The sequence below is a fragment of the Alexandromys fortis genome, unplaced genomic scaffold (genome assembly GCF_014885135.2).
Source record: "Alexandromys fortis isolate MF-2015 unplaced genomic scaffold, M_Fortis_MF-2015_v1.1 scaffold_87, whole genome shotgun sequence".
NCBI lineage: Eukaryota > Metazoa > Chordata > Mammalia > Rodentia > Cricetidae > Alexandromys > Alexandromys fortis.
Window position 1 is genome coordinate 7654451 of NW_026067971.1, and position 27295 is coordinate 7681745.

Genomic DNA, 27295 nt, shown 5'->3' on the forward strand with positions numbered 1-27295 from the left:
TAAGTTCAGTCCTCAGTGTCACAAGCAAAGAAACAATCACATAAATGAATAGGTAACTTTTTCTTTAATAGGCTAAGTATTTGCTTTCATATGTAGTTAACACTCCTAAAGACTACTCCAAACATATATAGAAGTTATTTTTTCGTGTAAATAGGTTTGGAAGAAATTTTTTACAGCAATATTTGTTATTTGTTAGACAGTATTTTGTAATAAAAAATGTTTAAACTTGGGCGTCAGCTAATTTTACCTCTCATTGTCTTTGTTATCTTGGAAAATCATTTAATTTTTAAAACTTCAGCTTTTCATATCTGTAGTTAGACTTTCTTTTCAGACTTTCTTTGGACCACTAGCCCCCAACTAATGATGGAGACTTAGTATTAATTATGAAAACTTTGTCTTTAGCTTAGGCTTGTCCCACTACGTCTTATAACTTACATTAGCCTGTTTCTATTCATCTGTTTTGCTATATGGCTCTTTACGTCCTCTCCATTCTGTAAGTCTGATTCCCTCCATGTCTTGCTGACTTTTTCTGCCATGCCAGATTCTAACCTTGAGTTCCTCTCTCTGCCTGGAAGCCCTGCCTTTTGTCCCCTGCCTAGCTATTGGCAATTTAGCTAAACCAGTTATTATTATTGGCAATTTATTAAACCAATCAGGTGCCTTAGGCAACACATCTTTCCACAATTTGTGCAGATATCCTGTAACACATCTTTTAAGTTGATACTTCCTTGGTATGCATGAGAAAAAGACATGTTAGATGCCTATTATATAATTAAGTACTAACAAATATTAATTATTGTATATGTTATGCAGTTTAATGTCTGTCTTAGTTACGGTTTTTATTGCTGTGAAGAGACACTATGGCCACGGCAATCCTTATAAAGGAAGACATTTAGTTCAGTAGCTTACTGTTTAGAAGGTCAGTTCATGATCATCATGGTGGGTCATGGTGGCATGCAGGCAGACATGGTGCTGGAGAAGCAGCTCAGAGTTTTAGACCTTGCAGGGGCAACAGGAAATAAGCTGTCTCATTGCGTAGCTTTGAGCATATATGAGACTTCAAAGCCCACCTTCAAAGTGACACTTCCTCCAGCAAGACCACACCTCTTAATACCCCCTTTGGAGGCCACTTTCAAACTACCATAGGTGTGATTTAAGTATAAAAAACATTCTTATATGGGGATAATATTAATTAATGAAACTTAGTGCTCTCAGCTAACTGAGAAATGTAAGGAAAATCAGGCTCACCCAGGAGGTAAGGAACAAGGTCTGGTTTAAATAGTGCATGGTGGTGATCGGTTTTGTTGTTCAGTTCTTTTTTTCACTTTTATTTATTTTTTTTATTAAAAATTTCCACTTTCTCCCCGCCTCCCTTTTCCCTCCCCCCCCTACTCCCCTCCTCCTCCCTCTCCAGTCCGAAGAGCAGTCAGGGCCCCCCCCCCCCATCCAGGTCTAGGAAGGTGAGCATCCAAACAGGCTAGGCTCCCACAAAGCCAGTACATGCAGTAGGATCAGAACCCAGTGCCATTGTCCTTGGCTTCTCAGCAGCCCTCTGTTGTTCATTTTTATGTTAGTAAAAATTACTGGATTTGTTTATGTTTTGAGACAGGGTCTCACTATGTAACTCTGGATGTCCCAGAACGTAATATGTAGACTAGGCTGGCTCCAAACTGAAAGAAATCTGCCTGTTTCTGTCTCCTGAGAGTTAGTGTTGTTACTGTTGCTTGTTTTTGTCTTTTAAGTACCCTTTAAAAACTAACTTAATCTTTGCATGGGTCATAGAATTGGTATCTAATATTCTATGCCATAGATTGAGTATGGAAGACTTAGAATTTATTTTTCAGTGTCAGGATGCTCCTATGGTCTGTGGAATTGCCTATGTGTAGGAATTTATGTATGATCCTGAGTTGATAAGCACTTCATGCTATATTTCATTTATTTTGCCAGAGTGAGAAAGTTATTGTTGTGAAATCAGCCATCCTTTCACAGTAAAACCTTCTACTCTTTAAGTTTTAAAAAAGGAAATTTCTTCTGGGCCTGGAAAGATGATTCAGTTGGTAAACATGAGGACCTGAGTTTGGATTTCCAGTACCCAATAGGCCCTGCAGCCTGCATACATAGATCTGTAGTCTCAGCACTGGGGAGATGGACACAGTGGAGTCTTGGAACTCATTGAGTAGCCAGCCAGGTTAAAACAGTGATCCCCAGGTTCAGTGAAGGGACCCTGTCCCAAAAAACGGAGTGGAGAACCATTGAGGAAGAAACTTGATGTTGACCTATGGCCTCCAAATTCATGTTCAAACACATGGGCATGTAACCACGTACACATGTGTACACATATGCAGTGACATATACCACATATGCTCATACGTATATACAACATATACTCATATGGCCTGCACACGCATGCACACAAATTTGCTTAAAGATTAACTTCTCAATGTAGAGAATTCCTTACTTTTTTAAAATTTCTTTTTAAACTTTAGAGCTGAACGACAAAGAAATGAAGCGCTGTATAATGCGGAAGAGCTGAGCAAAGCTTTCCAGCAATATAAAGAAAAAGTGGCTGAAAAACTGGAAAAGGTGAGAGAACTGTTTGCTCAAACTCAGTGTCTTGAATTACTGTCCATATCTAAAATTAGATTGTGTATTACACAGGATGTTTTTATTTATGGAATAACAATTTTTAAAAAATATTTATTTTAGTTCATATGTATGGGTTTTTGTATGCATATCACATGTATGCTTTCCAGAATAGTGTGTCAAAGCCCCTGGCCTTGGAGTTACAGATGTTTGTGAGCAATCATAGAGGTGCTGGGAATTGATCTTGGGTCCTCTGCAAGAATAGCAAGTGATCTTAACTCCTGAGTTCTCTCCAGTCCTGGAATATACTTTTAAAGATTTTTTTCATAATAAAGTAATTGAAATAAAACCTTTATTTCAAATTTATTTTAATTTTGTGTTTTTTTTTAAATCATCATAATTTTTTAAATTACATGTCTTTTTGGAAGGGGGGCTATATACATGAGTGTAATGCTCATATAGACCGGAAGGAAGTGTTGGATCCCCTGGTGCTCAAGATACAGGAAGCTGTCAGCTGCCTGATGTTGGTGCTGGGACCTGAACTTGGGTCCTCTACAGTTCATGCTCTTAACCACTGAGTTATCTCTCCAGTCCTTATGTTACAGATAGGTCTTGTGATGTTGTCCAGAGGCGTCCAAATTCAAATTCAAGGTCCTACTGACTCAGCATCCAAAGTATCTGGGATTATAGCTATTTGGAACATTATGTCTAACAACATAAAAAGTTTGAAAATATTGGTTAAGGAAGAATTTCACCAGTATCTTTACTACTAGGCGATACTAGTTAAGGAAGATGCTCACCAGTGTCTTTACTCCTAGATATTAGTTAAGGAAGATGCTCATCAGTGTCTTTACTCCTAGGAGAAACCTTTACTGAAGGAGTAGGAGAGCAGGTACAAGAAATAGAAAAAGTTAGAGAAGGAAGGAGTGAGCAGAGGTTGGAGCTAGAGAAGCAGAACCAGGAAATTCATTCCCATTTTTACTGAAAATGGAGACAGAGATCATTGTTGCTGCCCGGCTAGCTTAGATCCAAAATAATCACACAAAAACTGGATTAATTAAGTCACTGTTTGGCCCATTAGCTCTAACTTCTTTTTTTTTTTTTTTTTTTTTTAAATATTTTATTTATTACATGTACAATACAGTGTTCTGCCGCCATGTATGCCTGCAGGCCAGAAGAGGGCACCAGATCTCATTTTAGATGGTTGTGAGCCACCATGTGGTTGCTGGGAATTGAACTCAGGACCCCTGGAAGAACAGTCAGTGTCCTTAACCTCTGAGCCATCTCTCCAGCCCCCTAGCTCTAACTTCTTATTGATTAACTCTTACATATTAATTTAACCCATTTCTATTAATATTGAGTAACACCACGTGGCTGTGGCTTACTAGCTAAAGTTCCCAGCATCTGTCTCTGGGTGCCTTGTTTTTATTCTATTACTTTTTTACTATTTATTTAATTATTTTATTCCTTTAATCTATGATTGTATTGTCTCTTTAAAGACCTTGCTTTATTTTTTAATGGAAAAATATAGATGAAAATGTATAAATGTAAATTGTAAAAAATGTAAAAAAATGGTAGATGTGTAAAAAATGTAAAAAAAAATAAGTTGAGCTGAGTGATAGTGACATGTCTTTAATCCCAGCATTTGGGAGGCAGAGGCAGAATCTCTGTGAATTCCTGGTTTGCAGAGTGAGTTCCAGGAAAGCCTAGGGTACACAGAGGAACAAAGTTAAAAAAGTTTTCCGTAGGAAGTTGACGGGTTTTGTACTGCGTGTTTTTGGTGTGATGAAGACGCTGCTAAGATGGTTTGAATAGCGTATCGGGTGAGTTATGGGAGGGATTTTAGAAATGTAGGGTGAGTGCTTCTCGTAACAAAATTGTAAGGAGAAAGTAGCCACAGTTTTCAAAGGTATGTGCAAAAAGACAAAAGCATAATGAAATCAACAGCTGCTAAAATAAAGTAAGAGTGGCCAGAGTCTTGTGAGTCAGTGTTTTAATACTGGCATGGCAGCTGAAGAGGTCAGTCTTTGGGTGCTAAGGGAGAGAGAGTGCATTTGCCATTCCTTTCCAGGAAAGTTGTTAATACCATTTACATCATCTGTCTCTGTCTCGCGTGTGTGCCATACTGCCCATTTGAAGGTCAGAGGACAACTTGTGGGACTTAGTTCTCTCTACTTACGAGAGTCCTAAGAGAATCAGGCCATTAGGCCAGGCTGAAATTGCTTTTGCTCGCTGAGATATGTTGCTGGCCTGTAAGCACCATTAAATGACACAGTGTTAATAACTTTGTAGCTGTTGAGAACCTAAGTATGTCTTAATCAGAAAATGTTTGATGTTTAGATGTCTTTGAGAGGGTTCTCATGGGGATGTATATCCTAGAAGGGACATTTAGTAAGGTGAGATGTGAGAGAAAAGTACATTTAGAGGAAGAATGTCTTCAAGGAAAAAGGAAAATGTAATTGATTTTTAAAACTTAGTTAGGGTTAATAGTTTGTAATTTTGCTCAGCAAAATCCTGTAGTTGGATTAGTTAATATAACAAAGGGAATGTAATAGGTTATTTCAATCCTCCACTCTTCTTGTTCAACCTGAGTGCCATCGTAACTTGTCATCGTGTGTGTACGTGTGTTTGTGGTGTGCACAACACTGTACATGAGGCAGTCAGAGAACAACTTTGTGGAATTGTTTTTCTTTTCCACCTTTACGTGGTGCCTTAGTTCTTTTCAGTCGCTCTGACACGAACACCACAACCAGGGCCATCTATAATAGAAAGAAAGCTTTCCTTTGGGGCCATGATTCCACATGGTCCAGAGTAAAAGCCGGTGACAGAAGCAGCTGAAAACTCACATCTGGATCTTCAAGCAGAAGGTGGAGAACACATTGGAAATAGCGGCAGTCTTTTGAAACTCCAGGGCCTGCTCCCAGTGACACACCTTTTCTAATAAGGCCATACTTTCCCATCCTTCCCAGACAGAGTTCAAACTGGAGCCTCTGGGGCCATTCTCATGTAAACCAATGCACTTGGGTTCCAGGAAACAAACTTGGGTTGTCAGACTTGCATTGCTAAACAGCAAGTACCCTACCTACCCTCTGAGCTGTCTTGTTGGCCGCTTGGGTTGTTATTTCATTAGGAGTATTTTAAAATTTTAAAATTAGATTTCTGAAACACGTGTACTGAAGGGCAATTTTTTTTTTTTTTCAAGACAGGGTTTCTTTGCATAGCCCTGGAACTAGCTCTGTAGACCAGGCTTGCCTTGAATTCAGAGATCTATCTGCCTGGCGTGTGCCACCACCCGAACTAAGAGCAATGGGGTTTGATTACTTGGATATGCAATCCCTATATGAATTGCTTGCTTTATTCATGTTTGACCTGACATTTGCTTTCAGGTGACGTTGTTTTTGCCAATCTGTCACTGGCCCGTACGGATTTCTGAATAAGTACTAATGTCCTCTTTTTGTCTTCTGTGTTAGGCTGTTTCCTTTCATTGCAGTACCAGGAACTGGAATGTATATGAGATATTTAGCCTTTTCCTGTTTCCTTCCAGAATCACTGCTCACAGTTCTAGTTTAAACAAAGTGAAGCTTGTGATTGGATTAGTGTACTCACTTAAAACAAATTTTTGTTTTAGGTTCAAGCTGAAGAAGAAATATTAGAGAAAAATCTTAGTAACTGTGAAAAAGAAAACAAAAGGCTTCAAGAAAAGTGTAATCTGTATAAAAGTGAACTTGAAATTTTGAAAGAGAAATTCAGGTACATTATCATGGAAAAAATATTAATATGCAAATGGGATAAAGGAAAACATTTAAAAGCATTTAAAAACATTTTTACTGTAAATATAGAGTTTTTAATGTAATGTAGAAGGCTAAGATTCATGACTAAAATTTCTCTAGGTATAAAACCATCATTTTTTAAATTGTTTTTATTGAGCTATATATTTTTCTCTGATCCCCTCCCTTTCTCTCCCCTCCCCTTCTACCCTCTCCCATGGTTCCCATACTCCCAATTTACTCAGGAGATCTTGTCTTTTTCTACTTCCTAACTAGATTAGATCCATTAATCTCTCTCTTTCAGGGTCCTCCTTGTTGTCTTGGTTCTCTGAGGTTATGATTTGAAGGCAGTTTTTTTTTTTTTTTTTTTTTTTACTTTATGTCTAAAAGGCACTTATGAATGGGTACATATTATGTTTGCCTTTCTGGGTCTGGGTTATCTCACTCAATATGATGTTTTCTAGATCCATCCATTTGCCCACAAATTTCAAGATGACATTATTTCTTTCTGCTGTGTAGTACTCCATTGTGTAAATGTACCACATCCTCCTTATCCATTCTTCGGTGGAGGGGCATTTAGGTTGTTTCCAGGTTCTGGCTATGACAAATAATGCTGCTATGAACATAGTTGAACACATGTTCTTGTGGTACTATTGAGCAAACTTTGGATATATACCCAAAAGTGGTATTGCTGGGTCTTGAGGAAAGTTGTTTCCTAATTTCCTGAGAAATTGCCACACTGAAATCCAAAGCAGCTGTACCAGTTTGCACACCCACCAACAATGGAGGGGTGTTTCCTTACCTTAATCCTCTTTAGCATAAGTTATCATCAGTGTTTCTGATCTTGGCCATTCTTACAGGTGTAAGATGGAATCTCAGAGTTGTTTTGATTTGCATTTCTCTGATGACTAAGGATGTTGAGCATTTCCTTAAGTGTCTTTCAGCCATTTTAGATTCCTCTGTTGAGAGTTCTCTGTTTAGGTCTGTACTCCATTTTCTTTACTGAATTATTTTATAAACCCATCATTTTAAATATAATAAGACATGTTAATTCTAACACATTGTAAACGTAGAATAATACAGAAAATGCTCTTGGAGTGTAATCACATTAGCTAGCTTCTAAAGATCTTTCAAGAGGAAGAAAATTATCGAGTGTAATTTTCTTTGTTTTTTTTTTGTGGTTTTTTTTTTTTTTTTTTTTTTTTTTTTGTTTTTCGAGACAGGGTTTCTCTGTGGCTTTGGAGCCTGTCCTGGAACTAGCTCTTGTAGACCAGGCTGGTCTCGAACTCACAGAGATCCGCCTGCCTCTGCCTCCCGAGTGCTGGGATTAAAGGCGTGCGCCACCACCGCCCGGCTGTTTTTTTATATAAAAGAAAAAACAGAGGCTCAGAGAGTAGCCACTATTTTTCCTTAGTCAGGAATGTAGATTAGGGACTGGGTAGGTGTGGTAAAGGCACTTGCTGCATAAGCCAGCCGATGTGAATTTGATTGCTGGCACCCACATGAATGTGGAGGGAGAGACCTGACTCCTCATGGCTGTCTCCCAGCCTGTACGTGAGGCCTGTACGTGAGGCCTGTACGTGTGGCCTTTCCCTCCCCTCCTTTATCCCTCCCTCATACACCTTAATTATAATGATCAAGAAATTTTAAAAATTAAAGATGTTAACTGAATCCGCTGACTCTGATACTCTATACAATATAATTTTTTAATAACTAATAATTCTGATCAACTTTCAGAAATTTGTAGCAAGGAGGCCACTTGCTTGTTCCTGGTCACTTAACCCCGAAATAATCACACAGAAACTGTATTAATTATGTAACTGCTTGGCCTATTAGTTCTAGCTTCTTATTGGCTAACTTACATATTGATTTAACCCATTTCTAGTCATCTGTGTATCACCACGTGGTTGTGGCTTACCTGCTAAAGTTCCAGCATTCTTCTCTGGCAGGGCTACATGGCTTCTCTCTGACTCCACCCTTTTTTCTTCCAGCATTCAGTTTAGTCTTCCCTGAGAATAGAAAACCTCTATTCTTTTGCCCAATCAGGCCAAGCCAGTTTTCTTTATTAATTAACCAGTTGCATTTACAACATACAAAGGGGAATCCCACATCACCAAGTTAATATCCATTTTCATAACCTTAGACTATTAAGGTAGGGAGAACAATTAAAATAATTTTTTTGTAATTGTATAATTGCAACACATTTTTCTTAAAGTGGGTACAGTTAGTATTTTGCCTTGGTAGATGAGATAAAATTACTCGAATAAGTCCTAGAATCTGATGTTATTAATTAAAACATATGATTCCAGAAGTGAAATTTTGCCAATTATTCTTTAATAAAATGTTTGATCACTAAAATTTTTATTTTATATTTTATAAAATAACTTTTAAAAAGATTTTGTCTTTATTTTAAATGTGTGTATATTTGTGACTGCATCCAAGTTGGGGTGTTGTGTTTGTCAATACAATATCTTCAGAGGTTAGAAAAGGGCATTGGGTTTCTGCAGCTGGAGTTACATGTGGTTGTGAGCCACCTACTATTGGTACTGAGAACTGAACTTGGGTTTTTTATAAGAACAACAATACCATTGAGCTGTATCTGTATATTTTATAGTACTTATAAAATACTTTTTATACTTAGATGCTTCCCCATATACCAGTACTGGAGATCAACTCCATGACCTTGCAGGTGTCATGCAAGTGATCTATTACTGATCTCTGTCCCTCGTCAAGTAATTAGATTTCTATTTTATTAAATTAATTTTGTTTTTTGACAATTTCATATGTGTGTATATACATAATATATTCTGATTACTCTCGTCTTCCAATCTCGCCTCTCCCTCCTACTTCTTTCAGTATCACCCCCAAGTTCATGTCTTCTTGTGTTGTGTACAACTGAGTTTATGCAGGGCTGTCTCTGTCCAGGTTTGGGACTATGTAACGGAGCTTGGTGTTCTCCCCAATGGGTGTACAGATGAGGACAGTGACCCCTCTTTTCACACTCATCAGGGAAGGGCAGGAGCCTGAGTGTCTTCTACAGATCCAGTCTTACACCTGTGTGGTGTAGGCAGTGCACATGCTCTGACTCCGTGATTTCAGTGGATGTTTCATGTGCAGCAGATGACATTTTCTGTTTCACATAATGTTGGCTATGAGTTTGTCATATTTAGCCTTTATTGTGTTGAGCTGTGTTTCTCTATACTTTTCTCTCAAGGAATTTTAGTATGAAGAGTTGTGGATTTTGTCAGAGATGTTTTCTGTATCTGTCGAGATGATTGTGTGATTTCTGTCTCTATGTCCATTTGTATAACTTGTTATATTTGCATAAATTAAACTCCCTCTGCATGTCTGGAATAAAGCTACTAATCATCTCTAATTTTATCAATTTGAATCTTCCTTTTCTTTTGGTTAATTTGTCTTACAGTTTTCCAATCTTTTTGTCTTTTATTTTCATTATTTGTGTGCATTCTTTTAGTGTGAGTACAGGTGCATGTCGTGGCCCACAGAAATCAGGAGATGGTGTTGGACCCCTTGGAGCTGGAGTTCCAGCAGTTGTGAGCCACCTGACGTGGGCGCTGGGATCTGAACTTCATTCCCCATATTAGGAGTGGCAAATACCTTTAATTGCAAAGCTGACTCCCCAGCCTTTGTTTATCCTTTCAAAGAACCAACTCTTGGATATTTGTTTCTATTTTATTTTATTAATTTTTACCTCCTCGCGCTCTCTCTCTCTCTCTCTCTCTCTCTCTCTCTCTCTCTCTCTCTCTCTCTCTCTCTCTCTCTCTGGTTTTTCAAGATATGTTTTCTTTGTGTAATAGCCCTAGCTGTCCTAGAACTTGCTCTGTAGACCAGGCTGGCCTCAACCTCACAGAGATGGATCTGCCAGCCTCTGCCACATGAGTGCTGGGATTAAAGGCGTGTTCCACCACACCCAGGTATTTCTGCCTGGTTTTAATTATTTTTCCTAATTTTTTTTTTTAAGTTCGGTTTGTTTTTTCAGACTGTCTTGTTGTTTTTCAACACAGGGTCTCTCTCTGTGTAGCCCTGGTTATATTTACTGAAACTCACTTTGTAGATCAGGCTATTCTTAGATCTGCCTGCTTCTGCTTCCTGAGTGTGGGGATTAAAGGCATGCACCACAATGCCCAGCATAAATATTTTTCTTTGTAATCTGTCCTCAGGAAAAAGAACGGTTTGCCTTCCCCTCTTAAGTACTTGTAAGATATGCGAGCCACCATACCTGGCCTGCTGCCCTTGTACCCTTGGGATAGATGTGACGAATCTTCAGAACATAGTTGTGTTCAGTGTGCAGCATTTTGTTGAGAATATTTGCTATTTTCATATAGAATATTGGCCTCTACTTTTTCCTTTTTTTTCCTTGTTCCCTTGCTTTAAAGTAAGACAATGTAAATGTGACTATTGAAAATGTATGCTCATTTTATTTTAAGTTTAATGCTGTTTTCTTTATAGGCAGTTAAAAGAAGAGAATAACAATGGAAAAGAAAAATTAAGAATTATGGCAATGAAAAATTCAGAAGTCATGTCACAGTTAACTGAATCTAGGCAAAGTATCCTGAAACTAGAGAGTGAGTTAGAAGACAGAGATGAAGTATTGCGAGAAAAATTTTCTTTAGTAAATGAAAACCGAGAATTGAAGGTTCGTGTTGCAGCACAGAATGAACGACTGGATTTGTGTCAGCAGGAAATAGATAGTTCAAGGTTGGAGCTGCGGAGCTTAGAAAAACTGATGTCCCAGATGCCGGTAAGTGTGTGTGAAGTGCAGAACGCTTGACTGCGGTGGAAGAGGAAGCCGCTGGTGTACAGAGCATCATTTGTGGCTGCTCTACTGGCTTACGTTCTTCTCCTTGTCTGTTCAGCCTGTTGTTTCCCTCACACTTACCCTTTCTTAGTCTCTGAGATGCCATATAGAAGAACTGCACAGAATTTTAAAAGATTTTTGTTGAAGTGTTATTTATATATTGAAAATTCATTCCTTTAAGGTATGCTATTAAGTGAGTTTTAGTAAAGTTACAACTTTGTAACAGTCACCACACTCCAGTGTTACATATTTTGCCACCCCGGAAGATCGCTGGTGCCTCCACAGTTAGTACACCCACTTCGGGAAAACCAGCTATAGTTTTTTTTTCTATAGATTTGTCGATTCTTGACATTTCATATGAGTACAGTTATAACAGCATGTTGTTTTTTTTCTCTACTTTTCATTTCTTGAGAGTCATTCACATTGAGATATTAGTATTTCATTTCTTTTTTGTGTTGAATGGTGTCTTAGTTAGGGTTCCTTTTGCTTTGAATAGATACTATGACCATGGCAACTCTTATAAAGAAAAACATTTAATTGAAGTAGGATCTTACAAGTTTCAGAGCTTTAGTCCATTATCATTGTGGGGAGCATGGTGGCATGGCCGTGCTGGAGAAGGATCTGCTACATGTTGATATGCAGGCAACAAAGAAGTACACTGAGACACTGGGCGGTATCTTGAGCATGTATGAGACCTCAGTGCCCACCTCCACAGTGACACCCTTCCTCCGACAAAGCCGCACCTGATAGTGCTACTCCTTTTGTGATTATTTTCTTTCAAACCACCACAAAAAGTATTCAGTTGTATCCATATACCATACCTTATTTAAGTACCAATTGGTGACCATTTGGGCTATTTTTGCTTTTAGTCTGTATTAATAGTGCTTATGTGAATATTGGCATAGAAGTTTTTTTTTTTTAATATTTATTTATTATGTATACAATATTCTGTCTGTGTGTATGTCTGCTGGCCAGAAGAGGGCACCAGACTTCATTACAGATGGTTGTGAGCCACCATGTGGTTGCCGGGAATTGAACTCAGGACCTCTGGAAGAACAGGCAATGCTCTTAACCACTGAGCCATCTCTCCAGCCCCATAGAAGTTTTTTTGATGACATGTTTCAGTTTTTCTTGGATAGATACCTAAGAATAAAATTTCTGGGAAATTCATATCAAAATGTTTCCTAAAATTTCTACACAGTTAGAACTCTTCTAGTACTGATTCTTGTTTCTCTTCATCTTTGTTGACATTTGTTGTGTCTCTCTATGTCCATCTTAGTCTGTGAGAACTAGTGTTTCACTGTGGTTTTAATTTTTATTTTTCTGATGGCTAATGTTCAGAAACTTTATATATACTTATTAGACTAACATGGAATTAAAAATATTCATGTATGCCAATGAGATTAGAAAGGCAAATGTCCATGTGCCAGAAATTTGACATTGATAGGTATGAAATAAAGGTAAGAATGAGAAAATTATACAGGTGTGACACAGTTTGTTTACTTAAGAATGAATGTAGAGTGCATGGCACATTTTCCCCAGTATTAACGTGTCGTCAGTCATAAGGAAATCATCAGATTTGAGAACGTCATTTCACTATTCAAAAATGTGGTTACAGAGAAATATTAACCTAATGAGCAATTAGCAGGAACAGGTTCTAAGCTCCTTGCCTTTGCTTTATCTGCTTAGACGTTATTTACCAAGATGTTAGTTTACAATTTGTTGCCTTTTAAGAGTGAAACATAATATGCAGATATATATTCATTTTAATATACTTATTTTAAATTGAAATTTGTATTTGTGCTCAGTGTCAAGAATGATTTCACATGATTCTAAAGGTGGTTATAATATATGTTTAGTCCTTTGTTTCATAAAATGCTAAGTCTGACTTGGGAATATGGAGTTCTTTTCATTTCTAGAAAACTTGATTTGGTTATAGCTCGAAGCTTTTAGTCATTGAGTGCTTCGCTCTTTGTCATAACTACGTTGTAAAATCCTGTATTAGTTTGAAATTCTTATATCTTTCCTATCCATATTCCAAATATTGCTACATATAGATGCATCTAGTAGAAAAACTTCGCTTTGTGAGTTTTTGAAAAAACTATTTCTAAATACTGTAATTCATTTTAATTAAGTATTAGGTTTTGAAATGTATTCATATTGATTTGCACAACTCAAACATGCTTATATATTCTACTGATAGATGCCAGATTGTTTCCATGTTTTTTAACCTGAGAATTCTAAGAAAACAGTTATATCTTATACATAAGTTTATAAATGTTTGTTTTTACACTTGCAGTTAAAAAGAGAAGTAGTTGGCTATAAGTCATCTCTTTCTAAGCACCAGACGAATACTTTTTCTAACAAGGAGGACAATTGCCTTGGCTGCTGTGAGGCAAATAAATTGATGATTTCAGAATTGAGGTATGCTTTTCAGTTTTGAAAGTTACAGTAAATAGAATGTTTTGTTAATCTTTAAGTTAAGATGCTTAGTTGAGTAGTTTAAAAAGCATAGGAAATTCCAGAGAATCTTATAAAAATGTAGACTTCCCAAGTTAAAACTGATTCTTAATATTATCTATATTGTAAATGTTTATATTCTTACATAGTTGTAAATATGTATACTAATGTTTATATTAGCTTAGCATCATTTAAAAAAATCCATTCTTTAGGGCTAGAGAGAGTGAGAGCTAGAGAGAGTGTACCGCTGTACAGAGAATGTTGAGAGTCCCAGGATTCATGTCAGGCTGCTAACAACAACTTGGAATTCCAGCTCTAGGACATCTCTGACTCTGCTAGCGCCTGCATTCATGTTTACATACCTTATCCTATAAGACATACATATACACATAATTAAAAGTGAAATAAATCTTACCAGGTGGTGGTGGTGCACACCTTTAATCCCAGCACTTGGGAGACAGAGGCAGGTGGATCTCTGTGAGCGAGTTCCAGGACAAGCTCCAAAGCTACACAGAGAAACCCTATCTCTAAAAAACTATATGTAGGTGTGTAAATATATATTTATACATATATATGTATATAATAAATCTAAAAAAAATTCCATCCTTATTAAGATAGAGTAATCGGTCAAAGGATACATTTGTTTGGTTACCTTAATAGTTGTAGGAATTCCAAAGAATCAATAAAGAATTATGTTTAAAAAATATAGTTGTAGTAATCTTTCCTAGAACTGTGTCACAATTAATTTATCCATCCTCTCTGATAGTTACGTAGTTTTTAATCTTTGTTCCATTATTAACAGAGCTTATAGGTTGTAGAGTATTTATATTTTCATTTTTTTAAAATCATGTTTGAGAAGTGGCTGAAGCAGCTTGCAGTCCAGATAGTAGTTTGTTAGGAAATTCCATTCCTAACTGGCTGTGTGCATGCTTTCGATTCCAACACTTAGGAGGCAGAAGCTGGTGGATTTCTAAGTTTGAGGCCAGTCTGGTCTATGTAGTAAGTTTCAGGACAGCCAGAGCTATGTGGAGAGATCTTGTTTCAAAAAAGAAAAACAAAAATACCAAATGAAGAATTTGTGTGTCTTGCATAAGAGTTGACTGTTATCAGATTTTTAAAGTTTTTACTCATTTCATTATTTTATTACACACACACACACCCACACACACACACCCACCATAGCAGTTACATGGAGTTAAACCCCACTTCCAGGAGTCATTTCTCTCTTACTGTAGGACCCAGGGGCCAAACTCAGGTCCTCAAGCTTCTGCGACAAGCACTTTCCTCACTGAATCATCTTGTTGACCCAGTATTTACAGTTTTAAAGGTGAAAAATATTACTTTAAAAATAGAATCTTAAGCCGGGCGGTGGTGGCGCACGCCTTTAATCCCAGCACTTGGGAGGCAGAGGCAGGCAGATCTCTGTGAGTTCGAGGCCAGCCTGGTCTACAAGAGCTGGTTCCAGGACAGGAACCAAAAACTACAGAGAAACCCTGTCTCGAAAAATCCAAAAAAAAAAAAAAAATAGAATCTTAGTCATTTCTGCTTCTTTTCTTTTGTGCTAGGATTAAGCTTGCAATAAAAGAGGCTGAAATTCAGAAGCTTCATGCAAACCTAACTGTGAATCAGTTGTCTCAGAAGTGTGCTTCTTGTGATGGTGTTCAAGAAGGCGGCAAAGTAAACACTTTAGAAACAGAGCCTGTTAAATTAGGTGGTAGTCAAATTGGTGAGTATTTTATATTGAATTACTTTAATAAATGATAATCAGTTTTTGTTGATAGTGTCCTAAAGGAACAGATTATTGATAGCATTAAAAAAAAGTACTCTTAGTTTCCTATTAATACTTATGGTTTGAAAAGACAGAAAGAATTATTGTATAATTGTTAGACTATGCATTATTTTAAAATTATATTGCTGAGGGGCTGGAGAGATGGCTCAGCGGTTAAGAGCATTGCCTGTTCTTCCAAAGGCTCTGAGATCAATTCCAGCAACCACATGGTGGCTCACAACCATCTGTAATGAGGTCTGGTGCCCTCTTCTGGCCTGCAGACATACACGCAGACAGAATATTCTATACATAATAAATAAATAAATAAATATTTTTAAAAAATTATATTGCTGAAACAAAATTTTATCCAATAATATGTACCTGTTTCAAATAGACAGGTTACCAATCATGGAGGCACACCCCTTTAATCCCAGCCCTTTGGGAGGTAGAGGCAGGTGTGTTATTTTTACTTTGACACAGTGACTGTGCCTTAATCTACTGCTATCTGAGTCAGCAGTTGCAACTCTGCAGTCAATGGCCTGCTTCTCAGGCCGCAGCCTGGCTGCTCAGGCTGCACCTGGTGATAATTCTGCTCCCACAGGCACCGGCCCTGTTTCTGCCAACTCAATTCATCTATAAAAAGACACAGGCTAACAGATTAGATACGAAAACAGAATCCATCCTTCTGCTGCATACTAGAAACACCTCAACCTCAAAGACAGACATTATCTGTAGCATGATTAATAAAAACCCAGAGACAGATATTGGGGTTCAGCCTAAGGTCAGAAACGCAAAATAGCCAGCCACTGGCTCATACCTCTACCTCAGTCTGAAATGGCAGTCCTGCCTCCAGGAATCTCAGAATGAGACTGTGAGTGAGAGCTGTCTTCTCTCATCCTATATTCCTCTCTAGTGCTTGGTTGGATTAGAGGCATGCACCACTACTGCCTGGTTTCTATGGCAAACTAGTGTGGCTACTAATGGGTTTAAAAGTGTGTGTCACCACTACCTGGCTGTAAGGCTGGCCAGTGAGGCTGTTTTACTCTCTAATCTTCAGGCAAGCCTTATTTATTAAAATACAAGTGAAGTATCACTACAAAATATCTTGGGGTAACTCTAACCAAACAAGTGAAAGACCTGTATGTCAAGAATTTTAAGACTTTGAAGAATAAAATTGAAGAGGATATCAAAAAATTAAAAGACCTCCCATGCTCATGGATAGATATAATTAACATAGTAAAAATGACAATTTACAAGTTCAATGCAATGCCCATCAAAATCCTAACACAATTCTTCATAGATCTCGGAAGAACAATACTAAATTTCATATGGAAAAACAAAACACCCAGGATAGCCAAAACAACCCTGTACAATAAAGGAATATCTGAAGGCATCACCATCTCTTCAAGTTCTATTATAGAGCTACAGTAATGAAAAAAAAAAGCATGATATTGGCATAAAAGCAGACAGGTGGACCAATGAAATTGAAGACCCTGCTATTAATCTATACACCTATGAACACCTGATTTTTGACAAAGAAGCTAAAATTTTGAAATGGAAAAAATAAAACATCTTCAACCAATGGTACGAGCATATCTATATGTTGGCATGTAGAAGAATGCAAATGGATCCATGCCTTTCCCCATGCATAAAACTCAAGTCCAAATGGATCAAAGACTTCAACATAAATCCAACCACACTAATCCTCACAGAGGAGAAAGTGGGAAGTACTCTTGAATGCATGGGCACCTGAAAATACTTACTAAATATAACAGCAGTAGTATACTTCAATCAACAATTAATAAATGGGACTGCCTGAAACTGAGAAGCTTCTGTAAAGCAAAGGACACCGACAAAACAACTGCCTACAGAATGGGAAAATCTTCATCAACTCTATATCTGACAGATGGCTGATCTCCAAAATATACAAAGAATTCAAGAAACTGGACATCACACTACCAAATAATCCAATTAAAAATGGGATACTTATCTAAACAGAATTCTCAACAGAAGAATCTGGAATGGCCAAAAGACACTGAAGGAAATGCTCAATATCCTTAGCCATGAGAGAAATGCAAATCAGAACAACTCGTAGATACTACCCTACACTGATCAGCATGGTTAAGATAAAAAACAGTGAAGAGGATGTGAAGTCAGGGGTCAGGGGAACACTCCTCTATTGCTGGTTGGAGTGCAAACTTGTACAGCCAGTTTGGAAATCAGTATAGTGGTTTCTTAAAAATTGGAATCAATCTACCTCAAGACCCAGCAATACCACTATTGGGCATATACTCAATGGATGAACACTCGTACTACAAAGACATTTGTTCAACTATGTTCATAGCAGCAATATTTGTAATAACCAGAAACTGGAAACAACCTTATGTCCCTCAACTGAAGAACGGATAAAGAAAATGTGGTACATTTACACAATGGTGTACTACTCAGTGGTTAGAAAACAATGACATCCTGAAATTTGTAGGCAAATGGATGGAACTAGAAAAATCATCCTGAGTGAGGTAACCCAAACTCAGAAAGACAAGTGAAGTGTGTACTCACGCGTAAGTGGATATCATACATAAAATAAAGGATGACCAGCCCATAGTCCACAACCCCAGAGAAGCTAGAATTCTCATCCAGAAACAGATGGAAGTAGATGCAGAGATCCACAGCTAAGCACAGGGCCAAGCTCCCGGAGTACAATCGAAAGAGTTATGAACTGTAGTGTGTGTGTGTGTGTGTGGGGGGGTCACTTGTTTGTCCTGGCCACCCAGAACTGAAATAATCACACAGAATTATTATTTAAATCAGTGCTTGGCTCATTAGCTTAGCTTTTTATTTGTTAACTCCTATATCTTAGTTTAACCCGTCTCCATTAATCTGTGCATCACCACAAGGTTGTGGCCTACCAGCAAGGTTTTAGCATGTCTATCTCCAGCAGAGGCTCCATGGCTTGTCTCTGACTCCTCCCTTCTTCCAGCATTCAGTCCAGTCCTCCACACCTAGCTCTGCTCTGCCCCACCCTCCCTGCTCTGTTATAGGATCAAAGCAGTTATTTATTCATTAGTGGTAATCACAGCATACAGAGGGAAATCCCACATCAATGCACAAAGTGGTCAAGACCATGATGGAGAAACCCACCACAGAATTATCTGATCCTGAAATAGTGAGAGGTCACTGACTTTGGACTGACAAGTGGGGAACCTGCATAGCACAGAACTAGGTTCACTCCCTGAATGCAGGTGACAATCATGTGGCTTGGGCAGTATGTGGGCTACTGCCAGTGGGACCAGGATCAAACCCTAATGCATGAACTGACCCATTCTCTAAGGAGAGATACCTTGCTCAGCCTAGGTGCCCGCGGTGGAGGGTGTGGGGGAGCCTTGGTCCTACCTCAACTAGGTCATGAGACAGACTTAGTTTTCTTCCGAAGGGAGGCCTTACCCTCTCTGAGGAACAGCTTGGGGTGGTGTAGAGTGGGGGCAAAGTTGGGGGAGTTGGAGGAAAGGAGGGATGGGGAACTAGGATTGGTATGTTTAAAAAAAAAGAAATAGTTTTTTCATTTCTGTGAAAAACACCATTGGAATTTTAATGGGTATTTCAAATTGGATCTCTAGTTTGTTTTGAGTTCTGTGGCCATTCCCACAATTAATTCTGCCAATCTGAACACAGGAGATCTTTCCAACTAATACTGTTGTCTTTAGTTTCTTTCTACATTCTCTTAATTTTTTTTTTTTTATTGTAGAGGTCTTTTGTAGCAAGATCTTTTCTGTCTCATCAGTCAGCTCCCAAATAATGACACAGAGACTTCTTAATAATTATGAATGTTTGGTCTATAGCTTAGGCTTGTTCCTAACTAGGTCTTATAACTTAAATTAACCCATTTGTGTTAATCTGTATTCTGTTCTGTGGCATTACCTTTCTTCAATCTTGTGTCTTGTTTCCTCTCCATGGCCTCTAGTGTCTCTCCTGCACCTAGCTTCATCTCTTCTTCCCTCTTTCTTCCCAGAAGTCCTGCTTACCCTCTTCCTGCCTAGCTATTGTCCATTTAACTCTTTATTAAACCAATCAGAAGGTGTCTTGGCAAAGACACATCTTTACAGTGTACAAAAAGAACAACAACAGTCTTTTGCTACCTTAGGTTATTTCTAAGTACTTTAAATATTAGGTCATATTGTTTTCAAATTGGGACCCCCCCCTCCCTTATTTCTTATAGTATTGCTCTAGCTAAGACTTTAAGAACTATTTTAAATAAGAGACAAGACAGTGAACCTCCTTGTCTTGTTCAAGGTTTTGAAGGAAATAGTCTTCATTTTCTCCCATTTAATATAATGTTGGCCAAAGGTTTTGTTGTATAAAGCTTTTATTATGCTGACTTATCTTCCTCCTATGCCTAGTTTCTTCACGTTGTTTGTTTGTTTGTTTATTGTTTTTTTTTATGCAGGGTTTCTCTATAGCTTTGGGGCCTGTCGTGGAACTAGCTTTTGTAGATCAGGCTGGTTTCAAACTCACAGAGGTTCACCTGCCTCTGCTTCCCAAGAGCTGGGATTAAAGGCGTGTGCCACCACTGCCCAGCTCAGGTTGTTTTATTGTGATAGAATATTGAACTTTGTTGAAGGCCTTTTGTGCATCAGTTGAGTTTTTGTCCTTACAAGTCTTTTTATGTGCTATATTACAGCTACTAAGTTGCATATTCTTTAATTATTTAAATAAGAAAATAAACTTTATTATTAAATCTTTCAAGTAATTAAGTCAATTTTTGACTCTTAGAACTTTGATTTAGAGCAATTTTTCTTTTGTGTTAAATTTCAGAAAATGTGAAGGAGAGAAACAAACATACTATAAACAAGCAGTATGAAAGAGAGAAAGAAAGACTTGCTACTGGAATAGAAGAACTACGTGCTAAGCTAATACAAGTAGAAGCTGAGAATTCTGATTTGAAGGTTAACATGGCACACAGAACTAGGCAATTTCAGCTGATTCAAGAGGAACTGCTAGAGAAAGCTTCAAATGCTAGCAAACTGGAAAGTGAAGTAAGTTTGGATTTATTCGGGTATAAGTACTAAACTTTGAGGTAAAAAAATAGTATTACTATGGGGTTTTGTAAATATTGAAGTCTAGATTCATAAGGCTTTGGAAAATGGTACCATGTCTTTTAGAACTGTAATGGAAATGTATGTTTAATTTATATTGAAAGTAGGAAGATATTACCTAGTAGCTAAAAGTTCTCAAATTTGATGGAACTAATAAAATATGTTAATGTAAGATAGTACACGTTTATTGATCTTAGGTTCTGATTGGAAGACAAGGAGTGGTAATAGAGAATTTCAAATTTCAGCACCAACTGGAATGCTGTGAACATGGAGATTTCTGGGTTCCTGGCTGTAGACTGATATTTCTTTGGGTCTCCAGCTCACAAAAGAACAACACAAAGCCGGGGCGTTGGTGGTATATATCTTTAATCCCAGCACTCGGGAGGCAGAGGCAGGTGGATCTCTGTGAGTTCGAGGACAGCCTGGTCTACAAGAGCTAGTTCCAGGACAGGCTCCAAAGCTACAGAAAAACCCCTGTCTCATAAAACAAAAACAAACAAACAAGCAAAAACAAATAAACAAAAAGAACAACATGGAGACTTATTATTGATTATAAAAAGGCCAGCCTATAGCATAGGGTTGTTCCACTCGCTCTTTTAACCCGATTTTATTCATCTGCATGTTACCATGTGTCTTGTGGCTTTTACCTTCTTTCCTGTATGTCTTCTTCCCCTGTGTCTTGCTGGCAACTCTGCCATTCTTCTAGAGCTTTCTCTGTCCAGAATTTCAGCCACACCTCCTGCCTAGCTATTGGCTGCTTAGTGTTTACTAAACCAGTCCCAGGGGCATATCTTTATGCACTGTAATAGAATCTATCAACTGTGACTCAGCAGGTATAACTCAGGAATATAATTTTAAAATGTTACATGTGAATCTAATACTGTGGGTTATATTCTGAAAGGTAACTATGCATGTTTTTCAATTAGGTAATCTTTTAAAAGAAATTATATATTTGTCTCATTAATTTCTGTATGGTATATTTCTTCTGCCTTACAACTTCTAAAAAGTTTCCCAGTGCAGATCTATCAGTAAATAGGTTTTGTCTGAGAAAGCTTTCTTCTCATATTTTGAAAGTCTTTTATTCATAGATTAGAGAATGTCCCATAAGCCCCTTAAAATAAATCTTTAAATTGGAATATTTTTTTAAGAAAAAAAAAATACATCCTGATCATATTTTTCTTTTCTTCCAAATTCCTCCCAGATCCTACTAAACTCTGCCATTTTTTCTCTCTTTCATATTAGAAAAAAAAAAAACAAAACAAAACAGGCAAACAAAAGTAAAAACACCCACACCCTCCCCTAAGTCACACAAGAAACATATACCTACTAAGAAACAAAACAAAGAATAATAATTTAAAAGAGCCCCTGATCTTTATGTTCCCGTTTACTGCATGAAGAAGCTTCTCTGGTAACGGATGGATGAGACTGATCAGTGGGTATATCAGAATGTCTTTAAGAGTCATTTTATTGATCTGTTCATTTAGCAGAACCAGTAGTATTTGGTTTTCACCTAGGTCCATGGCCTAGCCAGTCCTGCTCGGATTCTTAGTCACCTGAGCAGTATCAGGTGTGGGTTCCAGCTTGTGTAGTGGGCCTTAAATCCAATCAGAGAGGGGTTGGTTACTCCCACAACATGAGCCGTGATTGCACCAACACCTCACCATTTTAGATTAGGGTTAGTAGTACCTTTTCTTCTGGAGCAGCATGCAGAGTACCTTTCAGTTTATGGACACTGGTCAGTAGGGTTGAAGGCCCAGTTAGGCACCAACTTGACTTTTCCACATTCCATGAGATATGTAGGTGTTGTCTTCAGTAATAGGGCCTTACCATCAATTTGTGGAGGGCACCTGCTAGCCATGGCAATAGCCTGAGATGTTTGGGGTTTCCATGGGTCCCCTTTGGTGAATGACTCTACTAGATTTAACCCATTCCTAACACTGGAGGTTTCACTTGGTGGCAAAAGATAGACGTCTAGTTGAGGCATTGTCTCCTGTTATTTATATTTCTTTCATTTATGTATCTATTTTAGGAAGATTCTACTTACAACTGAATAAATAGGTTTCCATTTGAGCCCTCAAATGGCCTTGAGTGTTGGCTGTTCCTCACTGTATTCTCTTCCCTACCCTTCTCCATCCCTTTCCCCATTTAGTCCTCCCAGTCCAGTCTCCCCTACCCTCTACAATTATATATTCTAGTTTCCCTTTACAAGATAGCTAACCTGTTGTTATACAGGCTGTAGCACACCTGTTTAAGTCTTAAAGGCTAAAAGCTACATCTAAGAGAGGATATACAATATTTGGGGGGGGGGTCTGTGTTACCTCATTGGGGATGATTTTTTTTTTCTATCTCCATCCATTTACCTGCAAGTTTCATAATATCAGAGATCTGCCTCTGCCTCCCAAGTGCTGGGCTTAAAGGCATGTGTTATCACGCCCAGCTAACTTTCACTAGCCGAACAATATTCCATTGTGTAAATGAACCACATTGTGTAAATGTACCATTCTTTCACTGGCTGGTAGACATCTAGGCCATTTACAGTTTATGAATAGAGCAGCAATAAATATGAATGAATAACTATTCTGGTAGTAGGCTATAGAGTTCTTTGGGTATATGCCCTGGATTGGTATGGCTGGATTTGGTGGTAGACCTAGTCCCAGTTTCCAAGGAACTGACAAATTGATCTGTATAGTGGCTGTACTAGTTTATACTCCCACTGGCAATGAATAACTGTTTCTGTTATTCTTAAAAACGGGGGAAGAGGAGAGGGTGGAGGTGAAACGCGAGACACACGGTGGTGCGGCTAAGGAAGGAGACACGGACATGCGGCAGTCCCACGTGGGTGCACTTTAATGGGGGGGGGGTAACAACAGGTGAGGTACGGGTGTGAGGAGATGAGAGGGTAGTGAGGGGGAGAGAGCACGGCTAAAGGCGACTCCCGTTTTTAACGGGTAACGCAAGGGCGTCTGGGAGAAATGTCCTGCACATGTCATCGCAGTAGTCCAGGGGAATGCTGGGAGCTGTAGTCTCCAAAAGGAACAACATTTCACCCTTTTGGTTTTATTAAAAAAAATTGGGGGGGGGTCTTAAAGGGTAAGGAATGGGGGTGTAGTCCAGTCTGTCATGACTGCTTCCTGCTGGCTTTGGGCGTCGAGGGATCCAGGGAGTGTCCGATTATTTTGACGATGTCCTGTTGGTTATGTCCTGTCCGCTGGCGTTTTGAGGTGGCTTGATTGAAGAAATTGTATCCGTCTGGCTTCTCCTGAGTAGCTGGGTCATCGTTAAGATGCTGAAAGACAAAAGTCGCATTAGTAGAGAAAAAAAATTAAAGGGGAGAGGAGGTTTGGGAGGAGGTTTGGAAAATTAGAGGGGAGATTTGGGGTGGGGGAGTGTTAGGAGGTCTGGGGTTAAGAATGATAAAAAAATTAAATTATACTTATTCCGTTAATGATCTGCTTGTGTTTGGTTTGTTTAGGTGGGGCGGGCTGGCGTCCTGGAGCTTAAAGAAAGTGTCTTAAAAGAAATAGATTTAAACCGTATGTTCCTTAACATTTCAGGGGTCACTGCTGCAGTCAGCGACTGACCTGTTATGTCAAAGAACTTTGTTAAGAATCTGCTTACCGCCCGAGCCCTTGACTTCGTATTTGATGATCTGTAATGACAGCTGAATGATTATTTAGGAATTTAGAGAAGGAAAGGTGTATTAACACAGGAGGATTAGGTGTCGGATGGGGTGGGGGGGCTGAGCCTGATGCCCTTTGGAACTTGAGAGAACAGGGTCCTGTCTGGGTTACCCTGTATGAAGGATTATCTTGAGCCGTGGAGATAAATGGTTTAAGGTGTGATAAGTGAATCCAATGAGGGACTCCTTCAAGCTTGGCAGCTGTGGGAGTTAGAAGAATTACTCTGAAAGGACCCTGCCACTTAGGGGAAAGAGGTGAGGGACGTTGACCTGGGGGTGAGAGTAATACCTTATCTCCTATTTTAACTGGCAGTGGACATGTATTAGCACATGGCTGAGGTAATGAGTGATCTGTGAAGTCCCACAGTAGCGAACATAAGTGGAAAAGGAGGGGAGTGAGCAGGTGATCAGGAAGGGCAGAGGTTCCCGATGACAGGCCAGGGGTTAAAACCGGCCGCCCATACATGAGTTCGAAGGGTGAAATGAAAAGGGGGCCCTTTGGGAGAGCCCAAAGCCTGAGAAGAGCAAGGGGCAGGAGTCTTACCCAATTGAGGTGGAGTTCCTGTGACATCTTCATGAGAGCTTCCTTTAAAGAGCAGTTAGTCCGTTCTACCTTACCTGAAGACTGAGGGTGGTACGGTATGTGGAAGTTCCAGGGGATTCCAAGTGCTTTAGACAGATTTTGAGAAATCTGGGAAGTAAACTCTGGGCCGTTATCTGACTGAAGAGAAGTCGGGAGTCCAAACTGGGGAATAATCTCTCGGAGAAGAACATCAGAGACTGTCTGGGCTCTCTTGTTAGAGGTGGGGAAGGCTTCAACCCACCCAGACATTGTATCCACCAAAACCAGGAGATATTTAATTTTCCTGACTGTGGGCATATGAGTAAAATCCAGCTGCCACTCGGTTCCCGGAAGGGAGCCCCTGGCCTGGTGGGTAGGGAAAGGGAAGCTACGATATTTGGTCCTGGGATCTGACTTTTGGCAGATCTGACAGGAGGCAGTGGTGGCTTTTAGGAACCTGATATCCTCAGGTGTGGGTTTGATATGTGTTTTTACAAAATGAAGTAGGGCTTTTTCATTGGGATGAAAAAGCTGGTGTAGGTAGGACACCTGTTGGGTGTCAGGAGGTGTCTGTGAGGCTGTGGGCTGTGCTGTAAGTACTCCCTGAGGTAGCTGAGGCAGGCCTGGGCTCTGGAGTGCTGCCATCTTAGCTGCTCTGTCAGCTCGGTTATTTCCCTTGGAGACAATAGAACTGTCAGATTGATGAGACCAGCAGTGAATAATTCCTATGGCTTTAGGGAGATGAGAAGCTTTTAGTAAGTCCATAATATGCTCTGAGTTGGTAATAGATCCTCCCTTCGCCGAGAATAACAGTTTCCTTACCCCACATGCTCACCAACATGAACTATCAGTTTTAGTGATCTTGGCCATTCTGACTGATGAAATCTCAATGTAGTTTTAATTTGCATTTCCCTAATTTTAATGGATTTTCTGCAAGTCCCTGGCGGTGGCAGACAGTGGGTCCCAGGACGGTGCAAGTTGCCAGCAGTGGGCAGCGGGAGCAGCCAGTCCTAGGCAGGGGCTATGCACGAGACCATGCCACAGGTGGGTGGGAGACACACAGATAGGCACACCATACTGAGTGGAGTTGGATATTTATTTAGTGGTTATGGAAAGGAAGGGAGAAGGGCAGAGAGAGAGAGAGAGAGAAGGGGGAAGGGGAGAAGTGGGGAGAGGCAGAAGCTGCTTCTCCTAGAGGAAGACTAACAGTGTCGAACATTTAAGTGATTCTCAGCCATTTGTGTTTTATCTTTTGAGAACTCTGCTTAGTTCTGTACTCCATTTTTAACTTGAGTTATTTGTTTTCTTGATATCCAGGTTTTTAGTTTTTTATATATCTTAGATTTTATCCCCCATTGGATGTGTAGTTAATAAAGACCTTTTCCCATTCTGTATGCTGCTGCCTTGCCCCAATAATGTATTCTTTGTCATATAGAAGCTTTTCAGTTTCCTTAGGTTCCGTTAATCAGTTGTTGGTCTTAGTTCCTGTGCTATCGGTGTTCTGTTCAGAAAGTCTTTTCCTATGCCAACGAATCAAGCCTATTCCCCACTTTATATCCTCTCAGATTCAGGGTATCTGGTCTTAGGTTAAGGTCCTTGCTCCATTTGGGGTTGAGTTTTGTACAGGTGTCCTGACCAGCGGGACACGAATAGAACCAAATTCGCCTGGAGGCGAAGGGCAAGAGACACAAGAGACATAGACTGTCCAGCAAGCCTGAATTCTGATCAAACTGCAAACTTTATTTTTTCCCAGGAGCATTTTATAGCAAAAGGGCAGGGGGTAGGGGGAGAGGGTAGGATGCTGGAATGTCAGGTCCTTAGGCTTCTCTGGCTGAGAGAAAGAGATAAAGGGGATACTGAGGGTCTGTGACTTTAAACTAGCAAAGGAAATGCTAATTGCTTCTGAAGGGGGGGGGGCCTGCAGGTCTCACAGGGAGATAAGATACTGGGTTAATTTCCTAGGCCAGGAACTTGCCCTGCAGAGGTAAATATCTTACTTTGTGACTAAGATGGCTATAATCAAAATACAGGTCTTTGCTTCCAGCATACAGGGTGATAATTATGGATATATTTGCATCCTTCTACATGTAGCCATCCAATTTAACCAACACCTTTGTTGAAGATGCTGTCTTTCAGTATGTATTTTTGGTTTCTTTGATAAAAATCAGGTGTCTGTAGGTGTGTGGACTTACCTTTGACTCTTCAATTAGATTGGTTGATCAATGTGTCTCTTTTTATGACAATGTTATGTTGTTGTTTTCATTCCTATTGCTCTGTAGTACAACTAGAAATCTGGAATGGTGATCCGTGCAGCGTTTCTTTTATTATCCAGGATTGTTTTCAGCTATCCCAGCTATTTTGTGTTTCCATATAAAACTAAAAAAATGATTTTCCACTTTGCCAATGGTTTTCAGTTCTGTGAAGAATTGTATTGGAATTCTGATGGGGATTGCTTTTGGTAGGATGGCCATTTTCACTTTATTAACCCTATTCATCCATGAGTATGGGAGATCATTTCCATTTTCTAAGGTCTTCATTTCTTCAGTGTCTTAATGCTTTTATTA

General features: G+C 39.1%; 1 protein-coding gene across 7 annotated transcripts in view; it reads left to right on the forward strand.

Annotated features, from left to right (window-relative positions):
- Positions 1-27295, forward strand: part of Ccdc18 (coiled-coil domain containing 18) — a 111229-nt gene that overhangs the window by 21330 nt on the left and 62604 nt on the right. For all 7 annotated transcript variants that reach the window (XM_050155718.1, XM_050155715.1, XM_050155719.1 and 4 more), the window contains 6 exons: positions 2487-2583; positions 6212-6333; positions 10821-11112; positions 13469-13593; positions 15195-15355; positions 20210-20430. In XM_050155718.1, the coding sequence (XP_050011675.1) occupies positions 2487-2583; positions 6212-6333; positions 10821-11112; positions 13469-13593; positions 15195-15355; positions 20210-20430 (1018 nt within the window). The remainder of the gene's footprint in view (positions 1-2486; positions 2584-6211; positions 6334-10820; positions 11113-13468; positions 13594-15194; positions 15356-20209; positions 20431-27295) is intronic.